General features: G+C 42.0%; 2 protein-coding genes across 7 annotated transcripts in view; one reads left to right on the forward strand and one right to left on the reverse strand.

The window, feature by feature from the left end:
- Positions 1–19,013, forward strand: part of LOC134014927 (rab-like protein 6) — a 34,530-nt gene extending 15,517 nt beyond the window's left edge. For all 6 annotated transcript variants that reach the window (XM_062454109.1, XM_062454113.1, XM_062454112.1 and 3 more), the window contains 5 exons: positions 15,874–16,074; positions 16,170–16,446; positions 16,565–16,751; positions 16,914–16,972; positions 17,062–19,013. In XM_062454109.1, the coding sequence (XP_062310093.1) occupies positions 15,874–16,074; positions 16,170–16,446; positions 16,565–16,751; positions 16,914–16,972; positions 17,062–17,253 (916 nt within the window). In that variant the 3' untranslated portion in view covers positions 17,254–19,013. The remainder of the gene's footprint in view (positions 1–15,873; positions 16,075–16,169; positions 16,447–16,564; positions 16,752–16,913; positions 16,973–17,061) is intronic.
- Positions 18,906–20,360, reverse strand: si:ch211-102c2.4 (uncharacterized protein LOC568178 homolog). Its single transcript, XM_062454116.1, has 5 exons — positions 20,244–20,360; positions 19,593–19,877; positions 19,413–19,496; positions 19,264–19,280; positions 18,906–19,097 (listed from the first exon to the last, which is right to left on the reverse strand). Exons 1-5 carry the CDS (start codon positions 20,302–20,304, stop codon positions 19,023–19,025), a joined length of 522 nt encoding a protein of 173 aa, XP_062310100.1. The 5' UTR covers positions 20,305–20,360; the 3' UTR covers positions 18,906–19,022.
- Positions 20,361–21,391: the final 1,031 nt, after the last annotated feature.

Raw genomic sequence — 21,391 nt, forward strand, 5'->3', positions numbered from 1 at the left:
ACTGACTACCTGACGGAGAGACCACAGTTCGTCAGACTGAAGGACTGTGTCTCTGAGACTGTGTTGTGCAGCACTGGTGCTCCACAGGGGACTGTGCTCTCACCAGTCCTGTTCACCCTGTACACATCTGACTTCACCTACAACACGGAGTCATGCCACATCCATAAGTTCTCTGACGACTCTGCTATTGTGGGATGTATCAGGGATGGACAGGAGGGTGAGTACAGGAGCCTGGTGGATAACTTTGTGCAGTGGTGTAGGAATAACCACCTGCAGCTGAACACCACTAAGACCAAGGAGATGGTGGTGGACTTTAGGAGGTCCCAGCCTCCTCTGCTACCAGTCTCCATCGAGGGGGTCAGTGTGGAGGTGGTCAACACCTACAAATACTATAGGTGTTCATTTGGACAATAAACTGGTCTGGTCAGCCAACATTGATGCAATCTACAAAAAGGGGCAGAGCCGACTCTACTTCCTGAGGAGGCTGAGGTCCTTCAATGTCTGCAACAAACTCCTGCACATGTTCTACCAGTCTGTTGTTGCCAGCGTCCTTTTTTATGCTGTGGTGTGTTGGGGAGGCAGCATAAAGAAGAGGGATACAGGGCGACTGGACAGGCTGGTGAGGAAGGCTGGAGCTGTTGTCGGCACTGAATTGGACTGCCTCACTACAGTGGCGGAGAGAAGGACCCTGAGTGGGTTGCTGACCATCTTGGACAATGACCACCACCCACTACACAGTACTCTCAACAGACAGAGGAGCACATTCAGTGGCAGACTCCTGTCACTGTCATGCTCATCGGACAGGCTGAGGAAGTCCTTTGTCCCCAGGGCCATTCCGTTTTTTAATGCCACACAGAAGGGGAGGGGGAGGGAGATGGACTTCTCTGCATGTGTCTACCTCAGTCTGCCCTCCCCTGCTTATCTCATCTCAGCCCCATGCACAGACTTTACCACTTACATATTCTGCACTATCTCTTTGCACTTTTCAAACACACACTATCCACACCAGCAGCACAAGATCACTTTCCTCCTGGACACTGACACTGTCAAAATCATGCACTCTGTACAATAGGGTCAGACCCTTTCCTGTATCTGGAAACACTCACACTTTGTGAATATGTTTCTCCCTATGTGTATGTATATGTGATTTATGTATGTATGTCGGTGAGGTGTTTATGTGTATATATGTATAAGCTACTGGATGACCTAAATTTCCCTTGGGATTAATAAAGTATCCATCCATCCATTGCGCTCGTCTCAGAAACTTCCACTGCGTAGCCTTTGTTCAGGAGGTCTGACATGAAGGTCTTGTAGTCATCGTGGAAGCTGGAGTTCTTGGCGAGTTTCCTTTTCAGCTTTGATGCCCGTTGCTCGGCAACACATTTGTTGTTTGGCATCACCACATTTTTGTTTCTGAGAGGCATCCCAATGCTGTAGTGCCCATTGACTTTCTTGATTGTCTCAGTCACAGACTTCATGAACTGAACGTCTTCTCGCGACATTTCTGACTTCTCTTCCCAGGCTTGCTCCAGAAAGTCGTGGTTGTATTGCTGCAGCAGCATGCTGTCCACGCCACTGACTGAGATTCTGTTGACTGAAGCCCTTTGACTGCAGTGGCTTGACTTGTCTTGACCTGTGGTGATCGTCACGTTTCTTGAGAGGGCCATTAACGACCCATCCGAGAGTCGTAAGGGCCGTCATCTTGGCTGTGGATTATCTTCCACGGCTCCATCGCAGAGTGAGCGTTCATTCCAATTAGTATTTCAACATCTGCGTCGATCTGTGGTAACCGTACTTCTTTACGCAGATACGGCCATCCTTCCAAGCCCTTCCCAACAGGAACATTGTCCTTCGTTAGAGGTATGTCTGTGTGGGTGTAGACGTCTGGCAGGCTTATGTACTTGTTCTCTGTCAGACCGCACACTTCTAGATCTGAGAGCACGTAGCAGGACACGGGCTTCTCCTGGCCCATGGTACGGAGTCAGGGTTTTTGCTGCATAGAGAAAATGTTGGCGCGTGCCAAAGCCGTTTTCCCGTTTTTTTTTTTAAAAGCTGTGTTCATCACGTGTGCAATGCATGTCAGCGAATATGTTCTCAATAGTATGTTTCAAGTAGGCTACAGCCGAACCCTCGTTCTGTTTTGATCAATAGTCATCGAGTTGATAAGCGTGTCTTCTTGTCTGATCAATACGCAACTGTGAGGTGCGCGAATGGACAGAGCGGCCAGTAAACTGTCGTTCCATTGCGAGGGCCAGCCCGACGTGCACAAATACACCTGTACAAATGCAAATGAAATTTCCACTCAAAATGCTGACAAAAGTTTGATTTACGATTTCCAACGCAGCCTCCATTGGTATTCTTAACCTGGAATGATAATATATAGTGCAGTGTTTCCTCTATGGCTAAATTTCTGCCGCCACGGTATCAGAAATCAGGCTGTACAAACTTTTAGGCCGTCTATCAGCAGTGTTTGCATGTCAGAGAATTGCACGGACACGCGCTTCACACCGCAGTTGAGATTGCGTGTGTGCGTCCTTGAGAACTGTAAGTCGTATAACTTATGTTGTCAGTTAATTTAAGCCTGTTATTGTATACGTCTATAGTTCTTGCAAATTTAAATCAAGTTAACTGGTGATTTTCGTTGTTTGTATTCTTCCCCTGCTAGCTAAATTGTCTGTTGATTCGATAGCGATTTGCTGCCCTTGCTCAAGTTTGTATTTTAGGTGCATTATTATGCTGAAGTAGTTTTCATTAATAAAAAGTGGGTTTATTGTTATTATTTGCTACAGAATGCTTAGCCTTTCAAGATCAAATGAAGCAGGCAGTGTACATGCTTCAAGTGGCCTACCTTAATCGATAGGCTAGGCTACTGACCATTTACAGGTGTAAGGTGTCTTTAAGTAGCCTAACTTTATTGCTTTAGGGGAAATAGGACGAAAATATGTGCAATATTACATAAGTTATTAGACTATTACATTAGCCTGTTCCGAGAATATATATATACATAGATATTATTTTTTTGGAGCACCGAAGACCCATTTTGACCCAGGAAAAAAAATCCAAGAAATGCTCTCAAGTTTCAATCATTTGGATAGTTTTTGAAGATATTACTCGAAATCAAATACTACAAAAAGGAACAACCTAAGAGGACTGAAGCCCAAGGAGAACAGAAGTATTTTGGGCTGCCCTCCAAGACTGACCACAGGCAAGCAAGCTAAAGCTTGTTCCCTGTAGAACTATGGCTTGTAATGACTGCAAACAACTTACTCAGAGGATAGTCGAACTGGAGCTAAGAGTCAGAACCCTCTTAGATATCAGAGAGACCGAAGACTTTATAGATTCCATGCTACCTAGCCCGGAGGCTAAGCTACCTGCCAATGAGCCACCCTTGGAACCAGCTTTCTCTCCACCGGCTGTTGGACCGGATGAGTCATGGCCTGCTCTCGGCGCTAAACCAAAGAGGCCTAGCGCCGCTTCTACCTTCATCGGAGATGGGACTGTCACCAAGGATAAACAGCAAAAAAAGCGAGGCAGAAACTCTTCCCGCATCACCTCTCCTCCTGTCACACTCAGAAACAGTTTCGAACCACTGGGAACTTTCTCTCCCTTGTGTGTGGAATCCAAGGCGAAGAGGCACAGGAGTGCTAGCCACGCAGCTAACAAACATGAAGGGCCCAGATCGCCGACACACCATGATGGTAGCTACTACACACATGCAAATCCAACACATCATCGTCTGCTGCGACCGGGAGTCCCCCATTTCACTCCAAGCCCCTCTCGGACCACTTGGGGCGCTGTTCGACCCCCTATCAAGCCTAATCAGACAACAATATCACAGGATTATCAAGATCCAAGGTATGCTAAGACTACCCACAGCCCATCAACACTTAGAGGAGCTAACACTGCTAGCACTATAGAATCTACTGCTAGCACTAACGCAGTGTCTAACCTTGGTCTAGCACAAGGTCCTATCATTGCTAACCCAAATAAGATAAGAACTGGCCCCGCAGCTACTGATAAGGCAACGTTAGAAATGCAAACACAACACCACATATGGCCACTATCTTGATTGGAGATGCCATGACAGCACATGTTAAACTGGCAAAGACAGAAAATATTTGTCTTAGCAACACATCTGTCGAGGAACTGTCGTCAGAGGTACAAACAATCCTCAACAATAAACCAAACAACCCTAAGATTATCATCCACACTGGCTCGTTTGATATCCTACACAAGAAAACTGGCACTGAGATACTTAAAAAACATTTCACCCAGCTACTGAACACACTCAACAGATATCAAGATGTATTCATCAGTGGACCGATTGCATGCTTTCGCAGAGGAAAAGAAGCCTTCAGTCGAATACTATCTTTCAACACATGGTTGGCATCTGTCTGTCTGACACACAAACTGAGATTTATCGATAACTTCAATGTGTTCTGGAACTGTGCAGACCATTTTCAAGCTGACGGACTCCACCCAAACCGTAGAGGATCTCGACTACTAACAGCAAACATCAATCACGTGCTCCTGACCACAAATCAAGCTTCTCTCCCTATCCCTGTTGTGTCTAAGCTGACTGACGCATCCCAAACAACCTCCCATGGAACAGAACAGAACATTCAAACAGCCTCCTGCAAGGACATGGGCCCTGCACAGATCTGCACCCCCCGGATTAATTCCCTTGTGATGGAACAGCTCAGTGACATAGACTTTCCCAAAGAAAAGCTACGCTAGGACAGCCACCATGCTATTTCATTGGACATACCGGTCATCATCACAAACAGAAAATGGCATGGTAAAATGCATGGTTACAAACCTGAAACTGGTGTTAGAAGTCACAGAACTATCCTTATTCTTCCAACAGATTTATCTACCCCTGTTTTATCTGTTAATACCCCACAGATGAAACTGGCCCTTCTAAATGTTAGATCACTAAATAACAAAACATTTCTAGTTAATGATCTGGTCAAAGAAAACAACTTAGACTGCATCTGTCTAACAGAAACCTGGTTGAACAATGACACGGCAACAGCAACTTTGATAGAAGCGTGTCCGCTCGATTACAGCTTTCACCAAGTTTCTAGGACATCAAAAAAAGGTGGAGGAGTCGCAGCTATTTTCTCCTCTAAACTGTTGTTCAAAATCACTGAGTTAGGTAAATTCACATCATATGAATATCTTGCTATAGAGCTCAAAACCGAATCAATACTTTTTGTTATTATATATCGGCCACCCAAGCACTCGCCAATATTCATACAAGAATTCTCTGAATTATTATCACTATGTGTCACTAGATATGACAAAGTAGTTTTAAACGGAGACTTAAATATCCAAGTAAATAAAAAAGCAGACCCAAGAACTATTGAGCTCTTAAATCTCCTTGACAGTTTCAATCTAACTCAACACATAACAGACCCAACACACCGGCACGGAAACACACTAGATATAGTGATAACAACTGGACTAAATATCAATAATATTTCAATAACTGATCTACCCCTCTCAGACCATCATTATATACTTTTTAATGTGGAAATTATCCTAACAAAAAACAAAAAAGAATTCTTAGTCCATATAAGATATTTAGACGATACAGCTATGATGACATTTTCTTTTTGCTCTATATGAGCCGACTAACCATGATTGCTCTCTGAATGAAGTGGTAGAGAACCTCAATGAAGCACTATTATCTGTGTTAGACTCTGTTGCACCACTGAAAACCAAAAAGTGCACAAGCAGAACCTCCCCATGGCTTAGAAATAAAAATGTTAGTGAAACGAAAGAAAATGCCGTGCAGCAGAGAGAAAATGGAGGAAAACAAAGATCACTATCCACTACAATATCTACAAAGATACACTAACCACCTATAACAAAACCACCCGTCTAGCAAGGAGAGAATATTTCTCCAACATTATTACAGAAAATGCCAGAAATTCCAGAGTTCTTTTCTCCACCATTGACCAGCTGCTAAACACTGTCCCTGCTCCACCTCCATCCTCAGCAGTTAAATGTGAAGAGCTTGCTTTGTTCTTCAAGAACAAAATAACTTTGATCAGAGCTAGTATTATTAATAGTGGGGTCGAAACTGACATCAGTAGATTCTGCAACATAACCATGAGCACATTTACCTGTATCACACTTAGATTCGCTGACAATTTTGGAAAGTTCACTAACTCCACAACCTCAGATATTGATCCTATACCCACAACATTCTTTAAGCGAGTGTTTGATAGTGTCTCAGGTCCGGTGCTAGAGATTATAAACACATCCCTTAGAACTGGCGTCTTCCCAGATGCCTTGAAAACAGCTGTTGTAAAGCCCCTATTAAAGAAACCCAAATTGGATAACAGTGTACTTGCAAATTACAGACCAATATCAAACCTTCCATTTATTAGTAAAGTACTGGAAAAGATAGTTTTAGTCCAATTAAATTATTTTTTTGAAGAAAATAACATCCTGGAAGTCTCGCAGTCAGGTTTCAAGAAATATCACAGTACTGAAACTGCTCTCACCAAAATAATTAGCGACCTCAGACTAAACTCTGATGCAAATAAAGTCTCTATCCTTATCCTGTTAGATCTCAGTGCAGCATTTGATACCATTGATCACGACATCCTAATCAATAGACTGGAAAAGCTTATTGGGTTCACGGATAGTGTATTGAACTGGATGAAATCATATATCACAGGAAGGAAGTTTTATGTTAGTTTAGGAGACCATAGGTCCAAGAAACATGAGAACTGCTACGGGGTTGCTCAAGGAAGCTGCTTAGGTCCATTACTTTTTTCTCTTTATATGTTACCACTCGGCGACATAATCAGAGAACATAACATACAGTTAGGTCCATAAATATTTGGACATTGACACAATTTTCATCATTTTGGCTCTGTATACCACCACAATGGATTTGAAATGAAACAATCAAGATGTGCTTTAAGTGCAGACTTTCAGCTTTAATTTCAGGGTATTTACATCCAAATCAGGTGAACGGTGTAGGAATTACAATACATTTTATATGTGCCCCCCCCTTTTTAAGGGACCAAAAGTAATTGGACAATTGGCTGCTCAGCTGTTCCATGGCCAGGTGTATGTTATTCCCTCATGGGAGTTCGTTATTTCATTGACAAGGAGCAGATAAAAGGTCTAGAGTTCATTTCAAGTATGGTATTTGTGTTTGGAATCTGTTGTTGTCAACTCTCAATATGAAGTCCAAAGAGCTGTCACCATCAGTGAAGCAAGCCATCGTTAGGCTGAAAAATCAAAACAAACCTATCAGAGAGATAGCAAAAACATTAGGTGTGGCCAAATCAACTGTTTGGTACATTATTAAAAAGAAAGAACGCACTGGTGAGCTCAGCAACACCAAAAGACCCGGAAGACCACGGAAAACAACTGTGGTGGATGACAGAAGAATTCTTTCCCTGGTGAAGAAAAACCCCTTCACAACAGTTGGCCAGATCAAGAACACTCTCCAGGAGGTAGGCGTATCTGTGTCAAAGTCAAAAATTAAGAGAAGACTTCACCAGAGTAAATACAGAGGGTTCACCACAAGATGTAAACCATTGGTGAGTCTCAAAAACAGGAAGACCAGATTAGAGTTTGCCAAAAAACATCTAAAAGACCCTGTACAGTTCTGGAACAACATCCTATGGACAGATGAGACCGAGATCAACTTGTACCAGAATGATGGGAAGAGAAGAGTATGGAGAAGGGAAGGAACTGCTCATGATCCAAAGCATACCACCTCATCAGTGAAGCATGTTGGAGGTAGTGTTATGGCGTGGGCATGTATGGCTGCCAATGGAACTGGTTCCCTTGTATTTATCGATGATGTGACTGCTGACAAAAGCAGTAGGATGAATTCTGAAGTGTTTCTGGCAATATTATCTGCTCAGATTCAGCCAAATGCTTCAGAACTCATAGGACGGCGCTTCACAATGCAGATGGACAATGACCCGAAGCATACTGCGAAAGCAACCAAAGAGTTTTTTAACCCTCGTGCTGCCTTCGGGTCACATGACCCAAAGGTTCATAACGAACCATCGTTGTGTTTACCCAATTTTACCCAATACAAAAACAAATTAAAATAATTTTCTTTTAACCTTTGCAATGTGGGGGGTCTGAGACAGCCTAGCTGTTAAAAGAAAATGCTTCACTTTGTCTTTGTATGCGGTAAATTCGTCGCAATACGACGGTGGGTCACAATGACTGATGGGTCAGAATGACCCGAAGATAACACAAGGGTTAAGGCAAAGAAGTGGAATGTTCTGCAATGGCCAAGTCAATCACCTGACCTAAATCCAATTGAGCATGCATTTCACTTGCTAAAGACAAAACTGAAGGGAAAATGCCCCAAGAACAAGCAGGAACTGAAGACAGTTGCAGTAGAGGCCTGGCAGAGCATCACCAGGGACGAAACCCAGCGTCTGGTGATGTCTATGGGTTCTAGACTTCAGGCTGTCATTGACTGCAAAGGATTTGCAACCAAGTATTAAAAGTGACAATTAGATTTATGATTATGTTAGTTTGTCCAATTATTTTTGGTCCCTTAAAAAGGGGGGGGCCACATATAAAATGTGTTGTAATTCCTACACCGTTCACCTGATTTGGATGTAAATACCCTGAAATTAAAGCTGAAAGTCTGCACTTAAAGCACATCTTGATTGTTTCATTTGAAATCCATTGTGGTGGTATACAGAGCCAAAATAATGAAAATTGTGTCAATGTCCAAATATTTATGGACCTAACTGTAGATTTCCATAGCTATGCGGATGACACACAACTATATATATCCACTGAACCCAACGATGCAACGGCCATCAATTCCATTACCAACTACCTGTTGGCAATAAACAAATGGATGAATGATAACTTTCTTAAATTAAATGAAGACAAAACCGAAGTCCTACTATGTGGCCCCAAATCCAAAAGAGAGATGCTTACTAAGAATCTAGGAGGCTTAACCCCCTATCTTAAACCAGAGATGACGAGTCTCGGTGTAATCCTGGACTCAGATTTGAATTTCAACTCTCACATTAATAAAGTGACCAAAACAGCTTTCTTTCACCTGAGGAATATAGCAAAGGTACGACCATTCATAAACCAAAATGATGCAGAGAAGTTAATTCATGCTTTTATATACAGCCGGCTGGACTACTGTAACGCACTTTTCACTGGTCTTCCCAAGAAAACCACTGAAATTAACTGACTACAGCTCATTCAAAATTCTGCAGCTAGATTATTAACCAAAACTAAAAGGAGAGAACACATTAGTCCTGTCCTAGCCACTTTACACTGGCTCCCCGTTACCTTCAGAATTGACTTTAAGGTCCTTTTCCTCACATACAAAGCTCTACACGGACAAGGACCTAGCTACATTGCTAAATCCCTTATAAACTACACACCAGCTAGAACACTGCGATCATCAAATACAGGCCTATTAGAGGTCACCAATAGCAGTCATAAGAAGATTGGTGATTCGGCCTTTGTCAATTACGCCCCAAAACTATGGAAAAAATTACCCATAAATATTAGGGAAGCAAATACGCTAGACATTTTTAAAAGACAGCTTAAAACCTACCTTTTTACCTAAGCATTTAAGTAATTTTATCTCAGAAGGGTTTTACTACTTTTATTAGTTATATTATTGTTTTTATAATTTGCTATTTTAATTATTACATTTACATTACATTACATTTAGTCATTTAGTAGACGCTCTTATCCAGAGCGACTTACAGTAAGTACAGGGACACTCCCCCGAGGCAAGTAGGGTGAAGTGGACACAACATCAGTTGGCATGACCGGGAATCGAACTGGCAACCTTCGGATTACTAGCCAGATTCCCTCACCGCTCAGCCACCTGACTCCCTATTACTATTACTCCCTTATTACTTTTATCACTTGTATTATTGTTTTTATTGATTTTATGTAAAGCACCTTGAGCTACAATTCTTGTATGAAATGTGCTATATAAATAAAGTCTTACTTACTTACTTACTTACTTACTTACTTGGCTAGCGCATCTTCTTGTGGAGCAGAGTTTCCGCTGGTAGAGCTTTGACCTTTCTCACACGTGGCTCTCCTTTTACAGTCTTTTCCCATGTGCCCTTGGGTCAGACACCCGAAGCAAAGTCCTTTACCTTTAATAAACTCGATTCTCTCTTTGTTTGGCAGACTTCTTATTTTGTTACATGCGCTGAGGGTGTGTTTTTTGTTGCAGTACAGGCATGGCTCTTGAAACGCGTTGCTTGTCTGCTTGTTCTTTCTTGGTTCTGAGGCATCCCCTTCATCTGGTTTAACACTCGTAGCACAACCAGTGGTTCTTTTCGGTCCGCCTCCCTTGGCAGATTTAATGCTTGACTTGCCTTTTTCTTTAGCTTCGGAGGACTCTTTGACATCACAGAAAAGTGGGTCTGAAGCTATCTTACATCTGTTGATGTACGTCATGAGATCAGAGAACTTTGCTCTTCTTCCTTCCCTTTCTTCTATGTCGAAAGCTATGACTCTCCATCTTTCACAAAGTCTGAATGGCAACTTTGAGACGACGATCCGAAGGTTGCTCGGGCTGTTCATCTCCTCGAGGTATTCCATGTTCTTCATGACATTGTTACATCCTGTGAGAAAGATGGAGAAACTGTGAAGTGACTTGGCATCTTCTGCTTTGACTTGAGGCCATTTGCCAGCCAGCTATTTTCTGCTCATTGCCATAGTGATAGGTCAAGAGCTTTCTTGCTTCATTGTAGCCTTGTTGTGCACTCATGTGTTGGCAACTTTTCACAAGTTCTCTTGGTTCACCGCTGGTGAATTGCTCTAGATAGTACAAGTGGTTTTCATCGTTGTCTGTACGACTGTGGATGATGTGCTCAAAAGCCTTCAGGAATGGCAGGAACTTGAAAGGATCGCCACTGAATACAGGGACTTCTCGTTGAGGTAAGTTGGCTAGTCTCTGTTGTGTGACTAACATCTCTGTAATATCCTTCTGGTTCAATATCACTTCGCCAAGTTCAACCTGCCTTCCATTGGAACTTGTACTTGTGTTGTTTTCGTTCTTTACTTGCACATAAGACTTGTTTCTAGTTGGACAGTGAGAAGCACTGTTGTATTGGCTAACTCGAAGACTGCTGGTCAATTTTGGTCTGACATCTGGAGCATGATGTTCGATGGTTGCTGCTGTAGGCATGTTCTTGACGAGGTAGGAATTCATCCCGTCGTCGTCCATGTTATCATATTCTTCCATAACTTGTAGCTTTGCTGTGGACTCTGCGATAGCAGTCTCAACATATCGCTCCTCCATTTGAGCCTTCAACTGAATCTTCTTGGCTTTCAGCTGTGCTTCCATTTGAGCCTCTTCCAACTGCAGTGCCTGTTTCTTCTTAAGTGTGGCTGCGCATGCGAGTAGGGCTGCACGGTTAGCTTCCTCTTTTCTACGCATAGACGAAGCATGAAATGACGCTTTGGATGAATTTGAGTGTCTACTGCGTACACTTTGTACGGTGACTGAACTATGTTTCTCTTGTACAGCGGATGCACTGTTGTCTGGTTCCACATCTTCAGCGGCAGACTCACCTTGCTGTGTCGTCGCGCCAGTCTTTGGAGTCACATATTCAGTGGCAGCCTGTTCGTTAGCGGCATTGGCGTGCCATCTTGCTTCTATTATCCACTGCTCCAATTTGGTCAAAAAGTTCTCATGCTTTGTAAGATTTGGCTCACTCCGATACTGCTGGTCAGCTTTCCTTTCATCATCTGATAACAGTTCACTAACTGCATTGTTCACTTCAGTAAACTCATTCAAAAATGTTGAGTAATCACTGAGATGATCCTTTTCCACTTGAAGTGCATTGGAATTATTTATTATGAGGTTTTCTATTTCGTCTGCTTTGGAGACAAGGGCGTGCTAATACACGTTTCCTGAGATTCATCTGTTCATGAAGTTTCTTTTCTAGGGCCTTTGTGGTCAACTTGATCTTTCTTTTTATGTCTAGCTCGACATTGCCTTCCATCCTGGTTTCATCCGAATCAGACTGGCTATTAATGTTAGACAAGTCTCTTATTATAGCAAGCTCTTGCAAACTTCTGAAATCCAGCGTTGTCACCGCAGATAGCTATTTCTTCAGCTGGCTAGTTTCCTTCGTCAACTTGTGTCCAGCGCATCTTTTCTCGGCTCCCGATGATCTTCTCTCGCCCTTCGGCGACTGTTTTCTACTTAATGTTGTGGCTAAAATTCCCTTTCTGGCTATTGTCCTTGGATGTACAAATGAAAAAAGTATTTTTTTAGTTCCTTCATCCGAGCCTCTGCACAACCAGTATCTTAATTTTATTTTCGCTGGAAATGCGCCGACAGTTTTGCATGTCTGCGCAAAACATGTCAGCGACAACTGTTTCCACAACTCGGGACAATACAAAGCTGGCCTTGCTGAAATTAAATTCTGGATCAGTACTAACTCTCCTTGGTCCAGCTACAAACCTCGGACAAGTAGTTAACTAACGCTATATCATTTTGTTGCTTTACTGTATATGGTTACCTAGCTTGCTACCCTTAGAATGTGGCTGTAACATTAGCTCTGCAGCTAACAGCTGAGTTACTGTCGTTAATGTAAAGGTAGATAGCATCAAGTATGTGTGTGAATACACATGCTGTTACACGAGTGTTGTATACTTCTTTGTTATTTGGATAACCGTTCTGCTTTTGGTGTTATGGCGCGCGCGATATCCGCCTTTCCCCTCATTGAAATGAGTGTGCACCTCTGCAAACCAGGGTGATCAGATGAGAATGGGCAAATTCGAGGCATCTTACAGCAAAGGGGCTACGATACATCCATTGTAAACATTAGCGCATGGTGCCGCCCCTCTCCTCCTCATTAGCATTTAAAGCTACAGACACAGAAACAGCGCGTCTTGAGGAAAGCTCATTGTGGGACTGCTCGTAGTGGCTGTAATTATGCACCAAGGCTTAATTTCGGGAAAGAGACTTCAGATACAATATTAGGGGACCACTAAGGCCTATATAAAAGCATCCAAAAACAGCATGTCATGTGACCTTTAACCACTCTTAGACGGAAAGAACGAGTCTCTACGCGTGTTTAGTGTTTAACAACGGTAGAAAACAAGTGTGTTCGCTCCGTCTTTACTGAATCCTAAACAATGAAACAAATCACACCGTTTTATTTACATTTATTCATTTAGCAGACGCTTTTATCCAAAGCGACTTCCAAGAGAGAGCTTTACAACAGTGCATAGGTCACTGATCATAACAACGAGACGCCCCAAACATTGCGGGTAGCCCAAAACATGAAGCATACATTTTATAAACTAAATAAGTCCCAAAGGGAAGAAACACTCTTTTATACTCTCCATCAATGCGCAAGCTCACTACTGTGCGCACTCCAAAGCAACTCTGGCTATTTTAAACAATGCAATGCATGTACACTAAACATACTAAACTGAAATGCAAAACTCTAAAATATAATTATGCAATGCAATGAATTTAAATAATATAATATTTAAATCTGAGTCCAAATTACAAAATGGAGAATGGCACCAACACCTACTTTCTTTCAGAATTGGGTACATTTCTTGTTGCTTGTTAGTTAATTTGCAATCACATACTTTAAGGTATACAACGTATTCTAGCTTTCGCTGTTCTCAGAGTCTGTAACACTAATGCAGGGCTCTCAAGTCTCACTCACGCATTTCAACCAGTTCACACGCTCTCACTCAACACCTTGTATTTCTCACATTGCTCATGCCGATAAAATAGCCTACTGTAATTTACAGTAATGTATCCCAATTAGAACCGACAATGCCTAGTTCTTCAGGAGCCTCTCTAGTTCGGACTGTCGTTTATATTTTATTTTATTGTTATTAATGTTATTGTATGTGTGTTGTTTTTAACAACCTTGTTCTGTTGCAGGCACAAATAAACGAAGTCCAAATTTTGGTATTGTGACAACTAGGGCTGCAGCGATTCCTCGAGTAACTCGATTACAAAAAATGATCGAGGAAAATTCCTCTGCCTCGAAGCTTCTTTCAATTATTTTTAAAGATCACGTTACGTTCTTTCGCAATGATAATTTTTAGTGTGGCACAAAGCGCTTACGTCACCCACAAAGCGTAAGGAGACGCAAGGAGTTAGCTGTATTTTTGGGTCGTGATAGTCTTTTTTGATTGAGAACGGCTCGCCCGGTACGCCGTATAGTCTTACTGTAGGCGGCAGCCACGTCTCGTTCGCGTCATGTCACAAAGTAAATAATTGTCGGTCAATTTTTCAGCAAATAGGTTGTGGAGGGAAGCTTTCAAGAGATATGAGTATTCTGCATTTAGCCAGGCGGTACGATTTTTGGTGTGATTTGTGTAAAACTTGAATCTGAGTGAGACTCCGTCCCCTGGTACTAGACTACATTGTTTTGATGTTAACCTCAGTCAGATTCGGGTCGCTCACTGGCAGTGTGTTCACAATGTTGTATTTCACTCCATTCTACACTAAAACGTCAGGGAGGACTGCTTATTGTAGATACGAGCCTGCTAAAGATAGCCAGTCTGATATCTAAAGGTAGATAGTCTGATTTCTGAAAGCGAGCCTGTTTCATTCGTCATGTGCCTGGCTGAGAAAGCGACCTCCGTTAGTCAGGCTAGTTTTGCCCGTTTCAGGCTATTTAAATGTCTCTGACAGTCAGAATCACTGTTTACAGGCAAATGTCGCGGTGGTCCTTGGCCAAATGTGTATATTGACCAGTTTAGAGCTAAATACTCTTGCCAGAGCCTGGAATCGAACCAGTGTTTTGAGTGATTTTGCATGGGTCTCCATCAGGTCATCCGGACATTTCACACTGAGGTACGCAGTAAAAATCACTGTTCGGATTTCCCGCATCTGGTACATAACCAGTATGGATAAATACATGGTCTTCACAATTAAATAATTTAAAATGCTGAGAATAATAATAATGTTATTGTTGATTGTGTGAACTAGCTGGGTTTGCCGTTGGGCTAAGAGAATAGAAGAACATTAGTTCTTTGCGTTGGGTTAGCACAGCAGCGGAAGTGGTGAGACCTGTTTTCCGGTTTAGTCATGTGACATTTGACATATACAGCAAACGATTTGTTTGTAAACCTCGACCTACGGTCTCGGTTAACAAACGTTTTAACAAATCGAGGAGACAAAGCGTTTGCTGACCTGTCGAGGAGTAAACATTTGGTTTCTTATATACTACAACAATACATGGGAAGATCACAAATCAAACACGTCGAATCTGGAGCAGACGCCATGTTGTCAGAGCAATCAGCTGCACTTGCACTGGTGACGTCACTACACCTCCAAGGCAACATATCAACAACATCAATTCGTCTTCTGTCTGCTTCAGATACTTCTTTAAAACGGGAAGCGATTGCGGGGCGTTTGCGGACCTGTGCAGAAACCATATTTGGTTGTTTTAGTTTTTTGGGGGGCAATTTAGGCTACTTTGTTGCCGAGCAGATGCCACGTGGTTAAGGTCAATGGCTACATCTCCAAGGCAACAGCTTGTTGCTAGGTCCATAAAACCGTTTATTTACCTCTGCGAACTTTCAGGAGGTATATAAACGGTATTATTAACTTTTGAGAACGTCTTCTGGACCAATAGGAACAGCGTATTGGTCCAATTATTACACTAGTATATAAGAAACCCTATTAAGCAAAATTACATTTTATCCGATTACTCGATTAATCGATGGAATTTTCGGTAGAATACTCGATTACTAAAATATTCGATAACAACAGCCCTAGTGACAACACTAATCAGGAATGTAAACCTGAATGGTAGGTTTTGAGCTGGCTTGCCAAGGCATGTCTATTATTCAATCCAACACTGATTTGTCCTTCAACCCTGTATGTTGTAGTGATGGAGAGGACAGAGGGAACCCCATGGTTGCGTGTGACCAGGATGAGCTGGACCTGGACGACAAGGAGCCCCCCCTCCCCCAGCCTAACCTCCTCAAGCCCAGGGAGAACCTCACCCTCTCCAGTGACGAAGGGGAGGCTGAGCCTGCTCCTGCTGTTACGCAGGACGAAGACTTGGATAGCGATGCCGAACTGACTGTGTAAGCACTTCTTCAAAACTGCGTGACTTTGAATGGGTGTAGTAAGACTGGATCATGTTGATTCCTATAAAACAATGTTTTCACCATCCTTTTAGGTCCATGGTTCAGTCAGGCACACCTCAGATGGTGGTGGATGCCCTAGAGCTGAGCCCTCCCTCCCAGCTCCATGTGACTCCTGTCCACCAGAAAGGAGCGCCAGTGACCCATACGCAGCCGTCCGACCGACCCATAAGGACAAAACAGGAAGGAGCTGTGCAGGCGGATGATTCCGACACCGACCCAGAGGCCCCGATCGCCAAGCAGATGCTCTCCTTTGTCCTGGATGACCCTGACTTTGATTCTGAGTGCTCAGACACCACTAAGATTGAGAAGGTAGAGCATTTGACCCCCTTTCTGATTTTAGACAAGTGGTCAGTTTCTTCCAACGTTCGGTTACAATGTTTTTTGTTTCTCCAATTAACCGTTGCCCCTGTCCCCTCCCTCCCGTCAGGATTCGTTTCCGGTAAGAGATGTACTGCTGTCTGACCTATCTGACGATGACAGTACACCTCTCAAGGTTCAAGAGCCTCCGAATCCGGCGGTGTTGTCCTTCAAACACAAGAACGACTCAGACCTGTTCGGCCTGGGCATTCAGGAAGAGCCTACACGAGCCGAGGAGAGCTGCGAGGAGCAGGAAGGCAAGTTCTGCATGCCCTTACGAACCATTTCAAAGCAAACCCTGTCAGTAAGCTGTTTTGTGAAATATGTTGCCCTGGTCTCAAAGTTTTTGTAAGTTGTTCAGAAAGCAGGTTACAGAGGTTACCATGACTGTGTTCATTAAATGTGTATTTGCGTTGCAGAGAAAGAAGGTAAAAACTCCTCAAAAGAAAAGAAGAAAAAGAAGAAGAAAAGCAAAGAGGTAATGAATGAATGAATGAATAGTACTCAGAGATACACCTTTGTAAGTCCGTTTGGACGTTCATTGAAATCATCCTTCATTTTTTTCAGGAGGAGGACAAAAGCAGCAAGAAGAAGCATAAACATAAAAAAAAAGAGAAGGATGAGACAGAAGCAGGAGATGAGAAAGAGAAGAAGAAGAAATCCCGGCCTAAGAGAACTACGGTGGATAACTTGGAGGACTTCTTGGGAGGAGGGGAGGGGTCAGCGAACCGAGAGGGCGGAGATTACGAAGAACTCTAAACTCCACTGTCCCGTTTCAAACTGGGCTGTGAGGAACTGTTGGTCCCAAGTGGAACCATTTGGTTCTGTTAATTAAACCATATCAGTTGTGCACAAACAGAATCCACCAGCCATACACAAGGTTCCCTATAGTCTGGCAAACTCCATCAGACTGTGGTGCCTGTATGTTGGAGTATAGGAAATTTGTTTCCCTTTCTTTTTCTGTACGTATAGTTGCCCACCATTTATCTTCTGTTATAATCCAGTATGCTCTGAATGTAGACCACTCCAAATGGGCTTGGTAGGAAGTCCCTTTTGTTGTATGTTTGTTGTAGTATTTTCTGGAAAGCGTGCTCTTGTGAAGAATGACTGTAGGGATTGCATAGCATAGCTATTAAGAGGGACTGTAGATGTGTGTATTTCTGAGTTAAGATTGTCTTTTTGTGTTTGGCCTGCAGATATCTTATTTGGGGATTGGCATAAGTTGTGCAGCTTTATTTTGCAAGGTTGTATTGACTGAACATTAATGATCCTTACTGTAATTTTGCGCAAAGACAAAAAAATCCTGCAATTCACTATTTACAGGAACTTTGACTACTGTTGAACTTTTTTCCCCTTAATATTTTGTGTGTTTACATCAGGTGCCTTAAAATAAGTCACTTGTAAAAGAAAGCTTGCGCCAGTCATCGTTTTCAATGTCAAATGGATAGACTGTATCATGTGCATTAAGCTGGCCAGTTGTATTTAAAGGTGGATGACATGGATGTTTTTTAGGTCCTGAGTTCATGCCAGTACTGCACTCAAATCATGCTAGGGGTCAACAAGGTAACATCAAGGCACTGATAGTGAAACATTGTTTTCTCTTACATTTAGTGTAGTCTATATTCCATAACACACATTGAACTTCCTTCCTCTGACTCTTGTCGCTAACATTACTACTACTGCACCTGCGTTGAAATAGCCTCTTCTAAGCATGGACTAAACGGTCCTATTTTCCAGCAAGTATGTTAAGTCAGACTGGCAAGATGTAGTATATAGTTACAGCATTCCTAGACTGTCACTACCCTCACCAAAAATGTTCCAGTTCCAAGTTGTTTCATTGGACTTGTAGATAAGGGGTTGTTAGCTTACAGCGTGGTTGTTATCTTACCCACACAGATGTATTTTGTGATCTGATGTGATTGTTATGGAATGTCATGCCTCTCATTGCCTCTCCAGATTTCCAGAGATTACTTATGTACGCTAACTATCTACTTCAAGTTGACTTGATGCATTGCGTCTGGTAAAAGCTTATTTACCACTATCTGTTGAACAAAGACAAGGACTACCACACTACTCTGTTGTAAATGATACCCTTGAATTTACTTTGTTTAAGCTGTCTGCTTAAACATGAACAGGTCAAAATTCATATTCATATTCAGGAACAAACACGATTTATTTAATCATCAATACTACATAAAAACTATTCTGAGTGTAATGTCCAAAGCAGCAAGTTCATGAATCTGCTTTGGACATTACACTCAGAATTGTTTTATATGAGATTGTATTGTATAATTGGAAGTTTTCAGTTGATCTGTCTGCAGTTGTCATGCACAGGTTGGAGAATGGCAAAAAGCACGTTCCCATGTAAAGCATGAGACGTATAATGTACAGTAAGAAATGAATGCAAAAAATTAGATTGATGCTTTATTTTCTCCCAATTACATATTTCCATCTTCATACTTTATTTAAGTAAGCTTGTGTTTGGTTGGTCCAATAAAAGCAAGAAAATGATTTCTTCACTGATGCTTTTATTTTTTGTAATAGCTTATCAAAAAAATTACAGTTTGTTCCCACTCAGTCATAACAATGTCTGAGTGTTGATCCTAATGAAGAAAAGGGAAAGCAGAATTAGTGCAAGTTCTCTTGAATTGTCTCAGTGACAGTGTTGATGTAGAGGTTGAGAACAATACATTATCAATATTTGTTGGTCATGTCATGAGTCTTAAAACACGTGACTTTTGAGTAAAAGGTTTTAATGGAATACTTTACCATGCTTTTGCGTTGTACTGGAGAGAGAAAAAAAAACTGAAGATTCGTTACATTTATCGTCTTTTGGTAGTACTCCGCATTATAATAACAGTAATAATAATAACAGTGCTATTGAACTACTAGAACACCACTGAGGAATGGTAACTTACTGTTTAAGTACAAGTGAAAGATGATGACAACAATAGGAAGCAGAGGTAGCAAAATCCAGCGCAGAATTTGCCACGGACAAAAAGCTGGGAATTGAGACATATTGAGGTATATCAACATACTGTATAACGTGCTATGATCAAAGGGAATACATCTTGAACAACCCATGTGATTTGACTTACAGCTACGGAAGTATCCTTCAGCTAGCTTGATGATGGTTTGATTCATGCCAAGCACACCACACCAGTACAATCCATTTCCATGGACCAGGTCATGGACACGCACAGTAAAGGAGTCTGAATCCTGTAGCACCTCCAGCCGGCCACCATCCAGCAACTGCGCCTCTGTGTGAAATGCGACTCCTGTACAACACATCTCTGAGCTCTGCTTGCACCAAACCTTAGGAAGGTCCTTATGCTCCAGATTAATAGGACAAGTCAGTCTCTGCAGCACACTGTCACATGTTCCTGTGGAACAGAATAATAATGCTGTGATCCTGAAAATAAGCTCTTGAAGAGCTGTTAGATTGAGCAGTTTGACACAGCTTCCTGTTTTGAGGTAAATGTCTCAACATAATAGCAGATATAAAGAGCCTTCAGTTTTAGAAAGATTATACTATCATCTGCTCTACATGTACTTTAATGTTTTTGGATTTGTAATTATACACATAAACTACAGTATATCATGGTGGTGGAAGTTAAACTAATATTAACTGCACACAAGAAGTTTATCAAAAAGATTATGCACAGCATTATCTCACATTTAGCATGGAAGACTATTGTATAGTTTTAAGAGCACATCTGTAACATTAAACAATGTATTGGTGTACTCACCTGCCATCCAAAACAGTACTGAAATGAACACAAACACTGTTTTGATCACTGGAAATGTCATGTTGATGTCAAGCTAATGACAAATAAGGAAGAGGAAGAAAGGCTCTGAATGCAAAAAAGCGCCATCTTCAGGAGAAACAAAACTTTTTAATTTTATTATTATAAACACAAAATAAATAAAAGTGCAACAGCATGTGTGGAAAAAAGACCAAATCTCGCAAATCAGTAACATCCATCTCATTGAGTTGCCTATCTGGTCTGATTTTGCAGGTGACTTATGTTACAACCTGTCTAGTAAACAGAACACCATCCTATTTGCAGTTGAGACAAACAGTTTAGTTGCAAGGGTGGTGGGGGTGGTGTTGCTTGGTTCAAATGACCCATGTTGCCACTCTTTGCTTCTGTTTTGTGAGTAGGCCCTAATATGTTTCAGAAAAACCCAACCAGAAATAATGTCTAGGCTGTGCCTACAGCCTAATGACAGAAAGTTAAGATATTTTTATGAGTATTGGTTTTCACCCCAACATTTATGAAAACAATGAGATGTACTTTGCGGTAACTCAGCACTTGCAATTGCCACAAAGGACCCTGGTCATTGATCATGGGCCTACTGTAGCCCTGCATGTTTTTAGATGCTTATCTGCTCCAACTGACTGGGCTGTCAAGATACCACTAATATGGGTGTCCTTTGTGCACCTCCCCCCACCTGAAGGTCAGTCTGCTGCTGTCACTTGCTAGCCAACCTTCACTGAGGGGATTGTTTGAATGGCAGGAATCTTTTTTTTCTTCTTTATGTATATTTGAGACCACACATTCGTAGATATACAGTTCCACTATATAGAAACGGATTATGAGGTTGATCCAATTAAATGAGCGAAAACAATGCAAAATTTTGCTCATCTGCCCATATTTTTGGTGGAGCTGGGAGAGAAATGCTTGTGACAAGCTAACTAGCTAGATATAGTGAAGGGAAGTTGGTCAACTCTCAAAATGTATCTAGCACAAACTCTAAAACAGGGGCACTCGTCGGACATAAACTCATCTCAAAAGTCCCAACTGTTTTCACAGCCCTGTAGAGGAGACCTCCATGAACAGATTGACATGAAGTGTGAGCTGTGGCATTTAAGTTCAGGTTAGTAGTCAGATAG

This window comes from Osmerus eperlanus, chromosome 28 (assembly GCF_963692335.1).
Source record: "Osmerus eperlanus chromosome 28, fOsmEpe2.1, whole genome shotgun sequence".
Taxonomy (NCBI): domain Eukaryota; kingdom Metazoa; phylum Chordata; class Actinopteri; order Osmeriformes; family Osmeridae; genus Osmerus; species Osmerus eperlanus.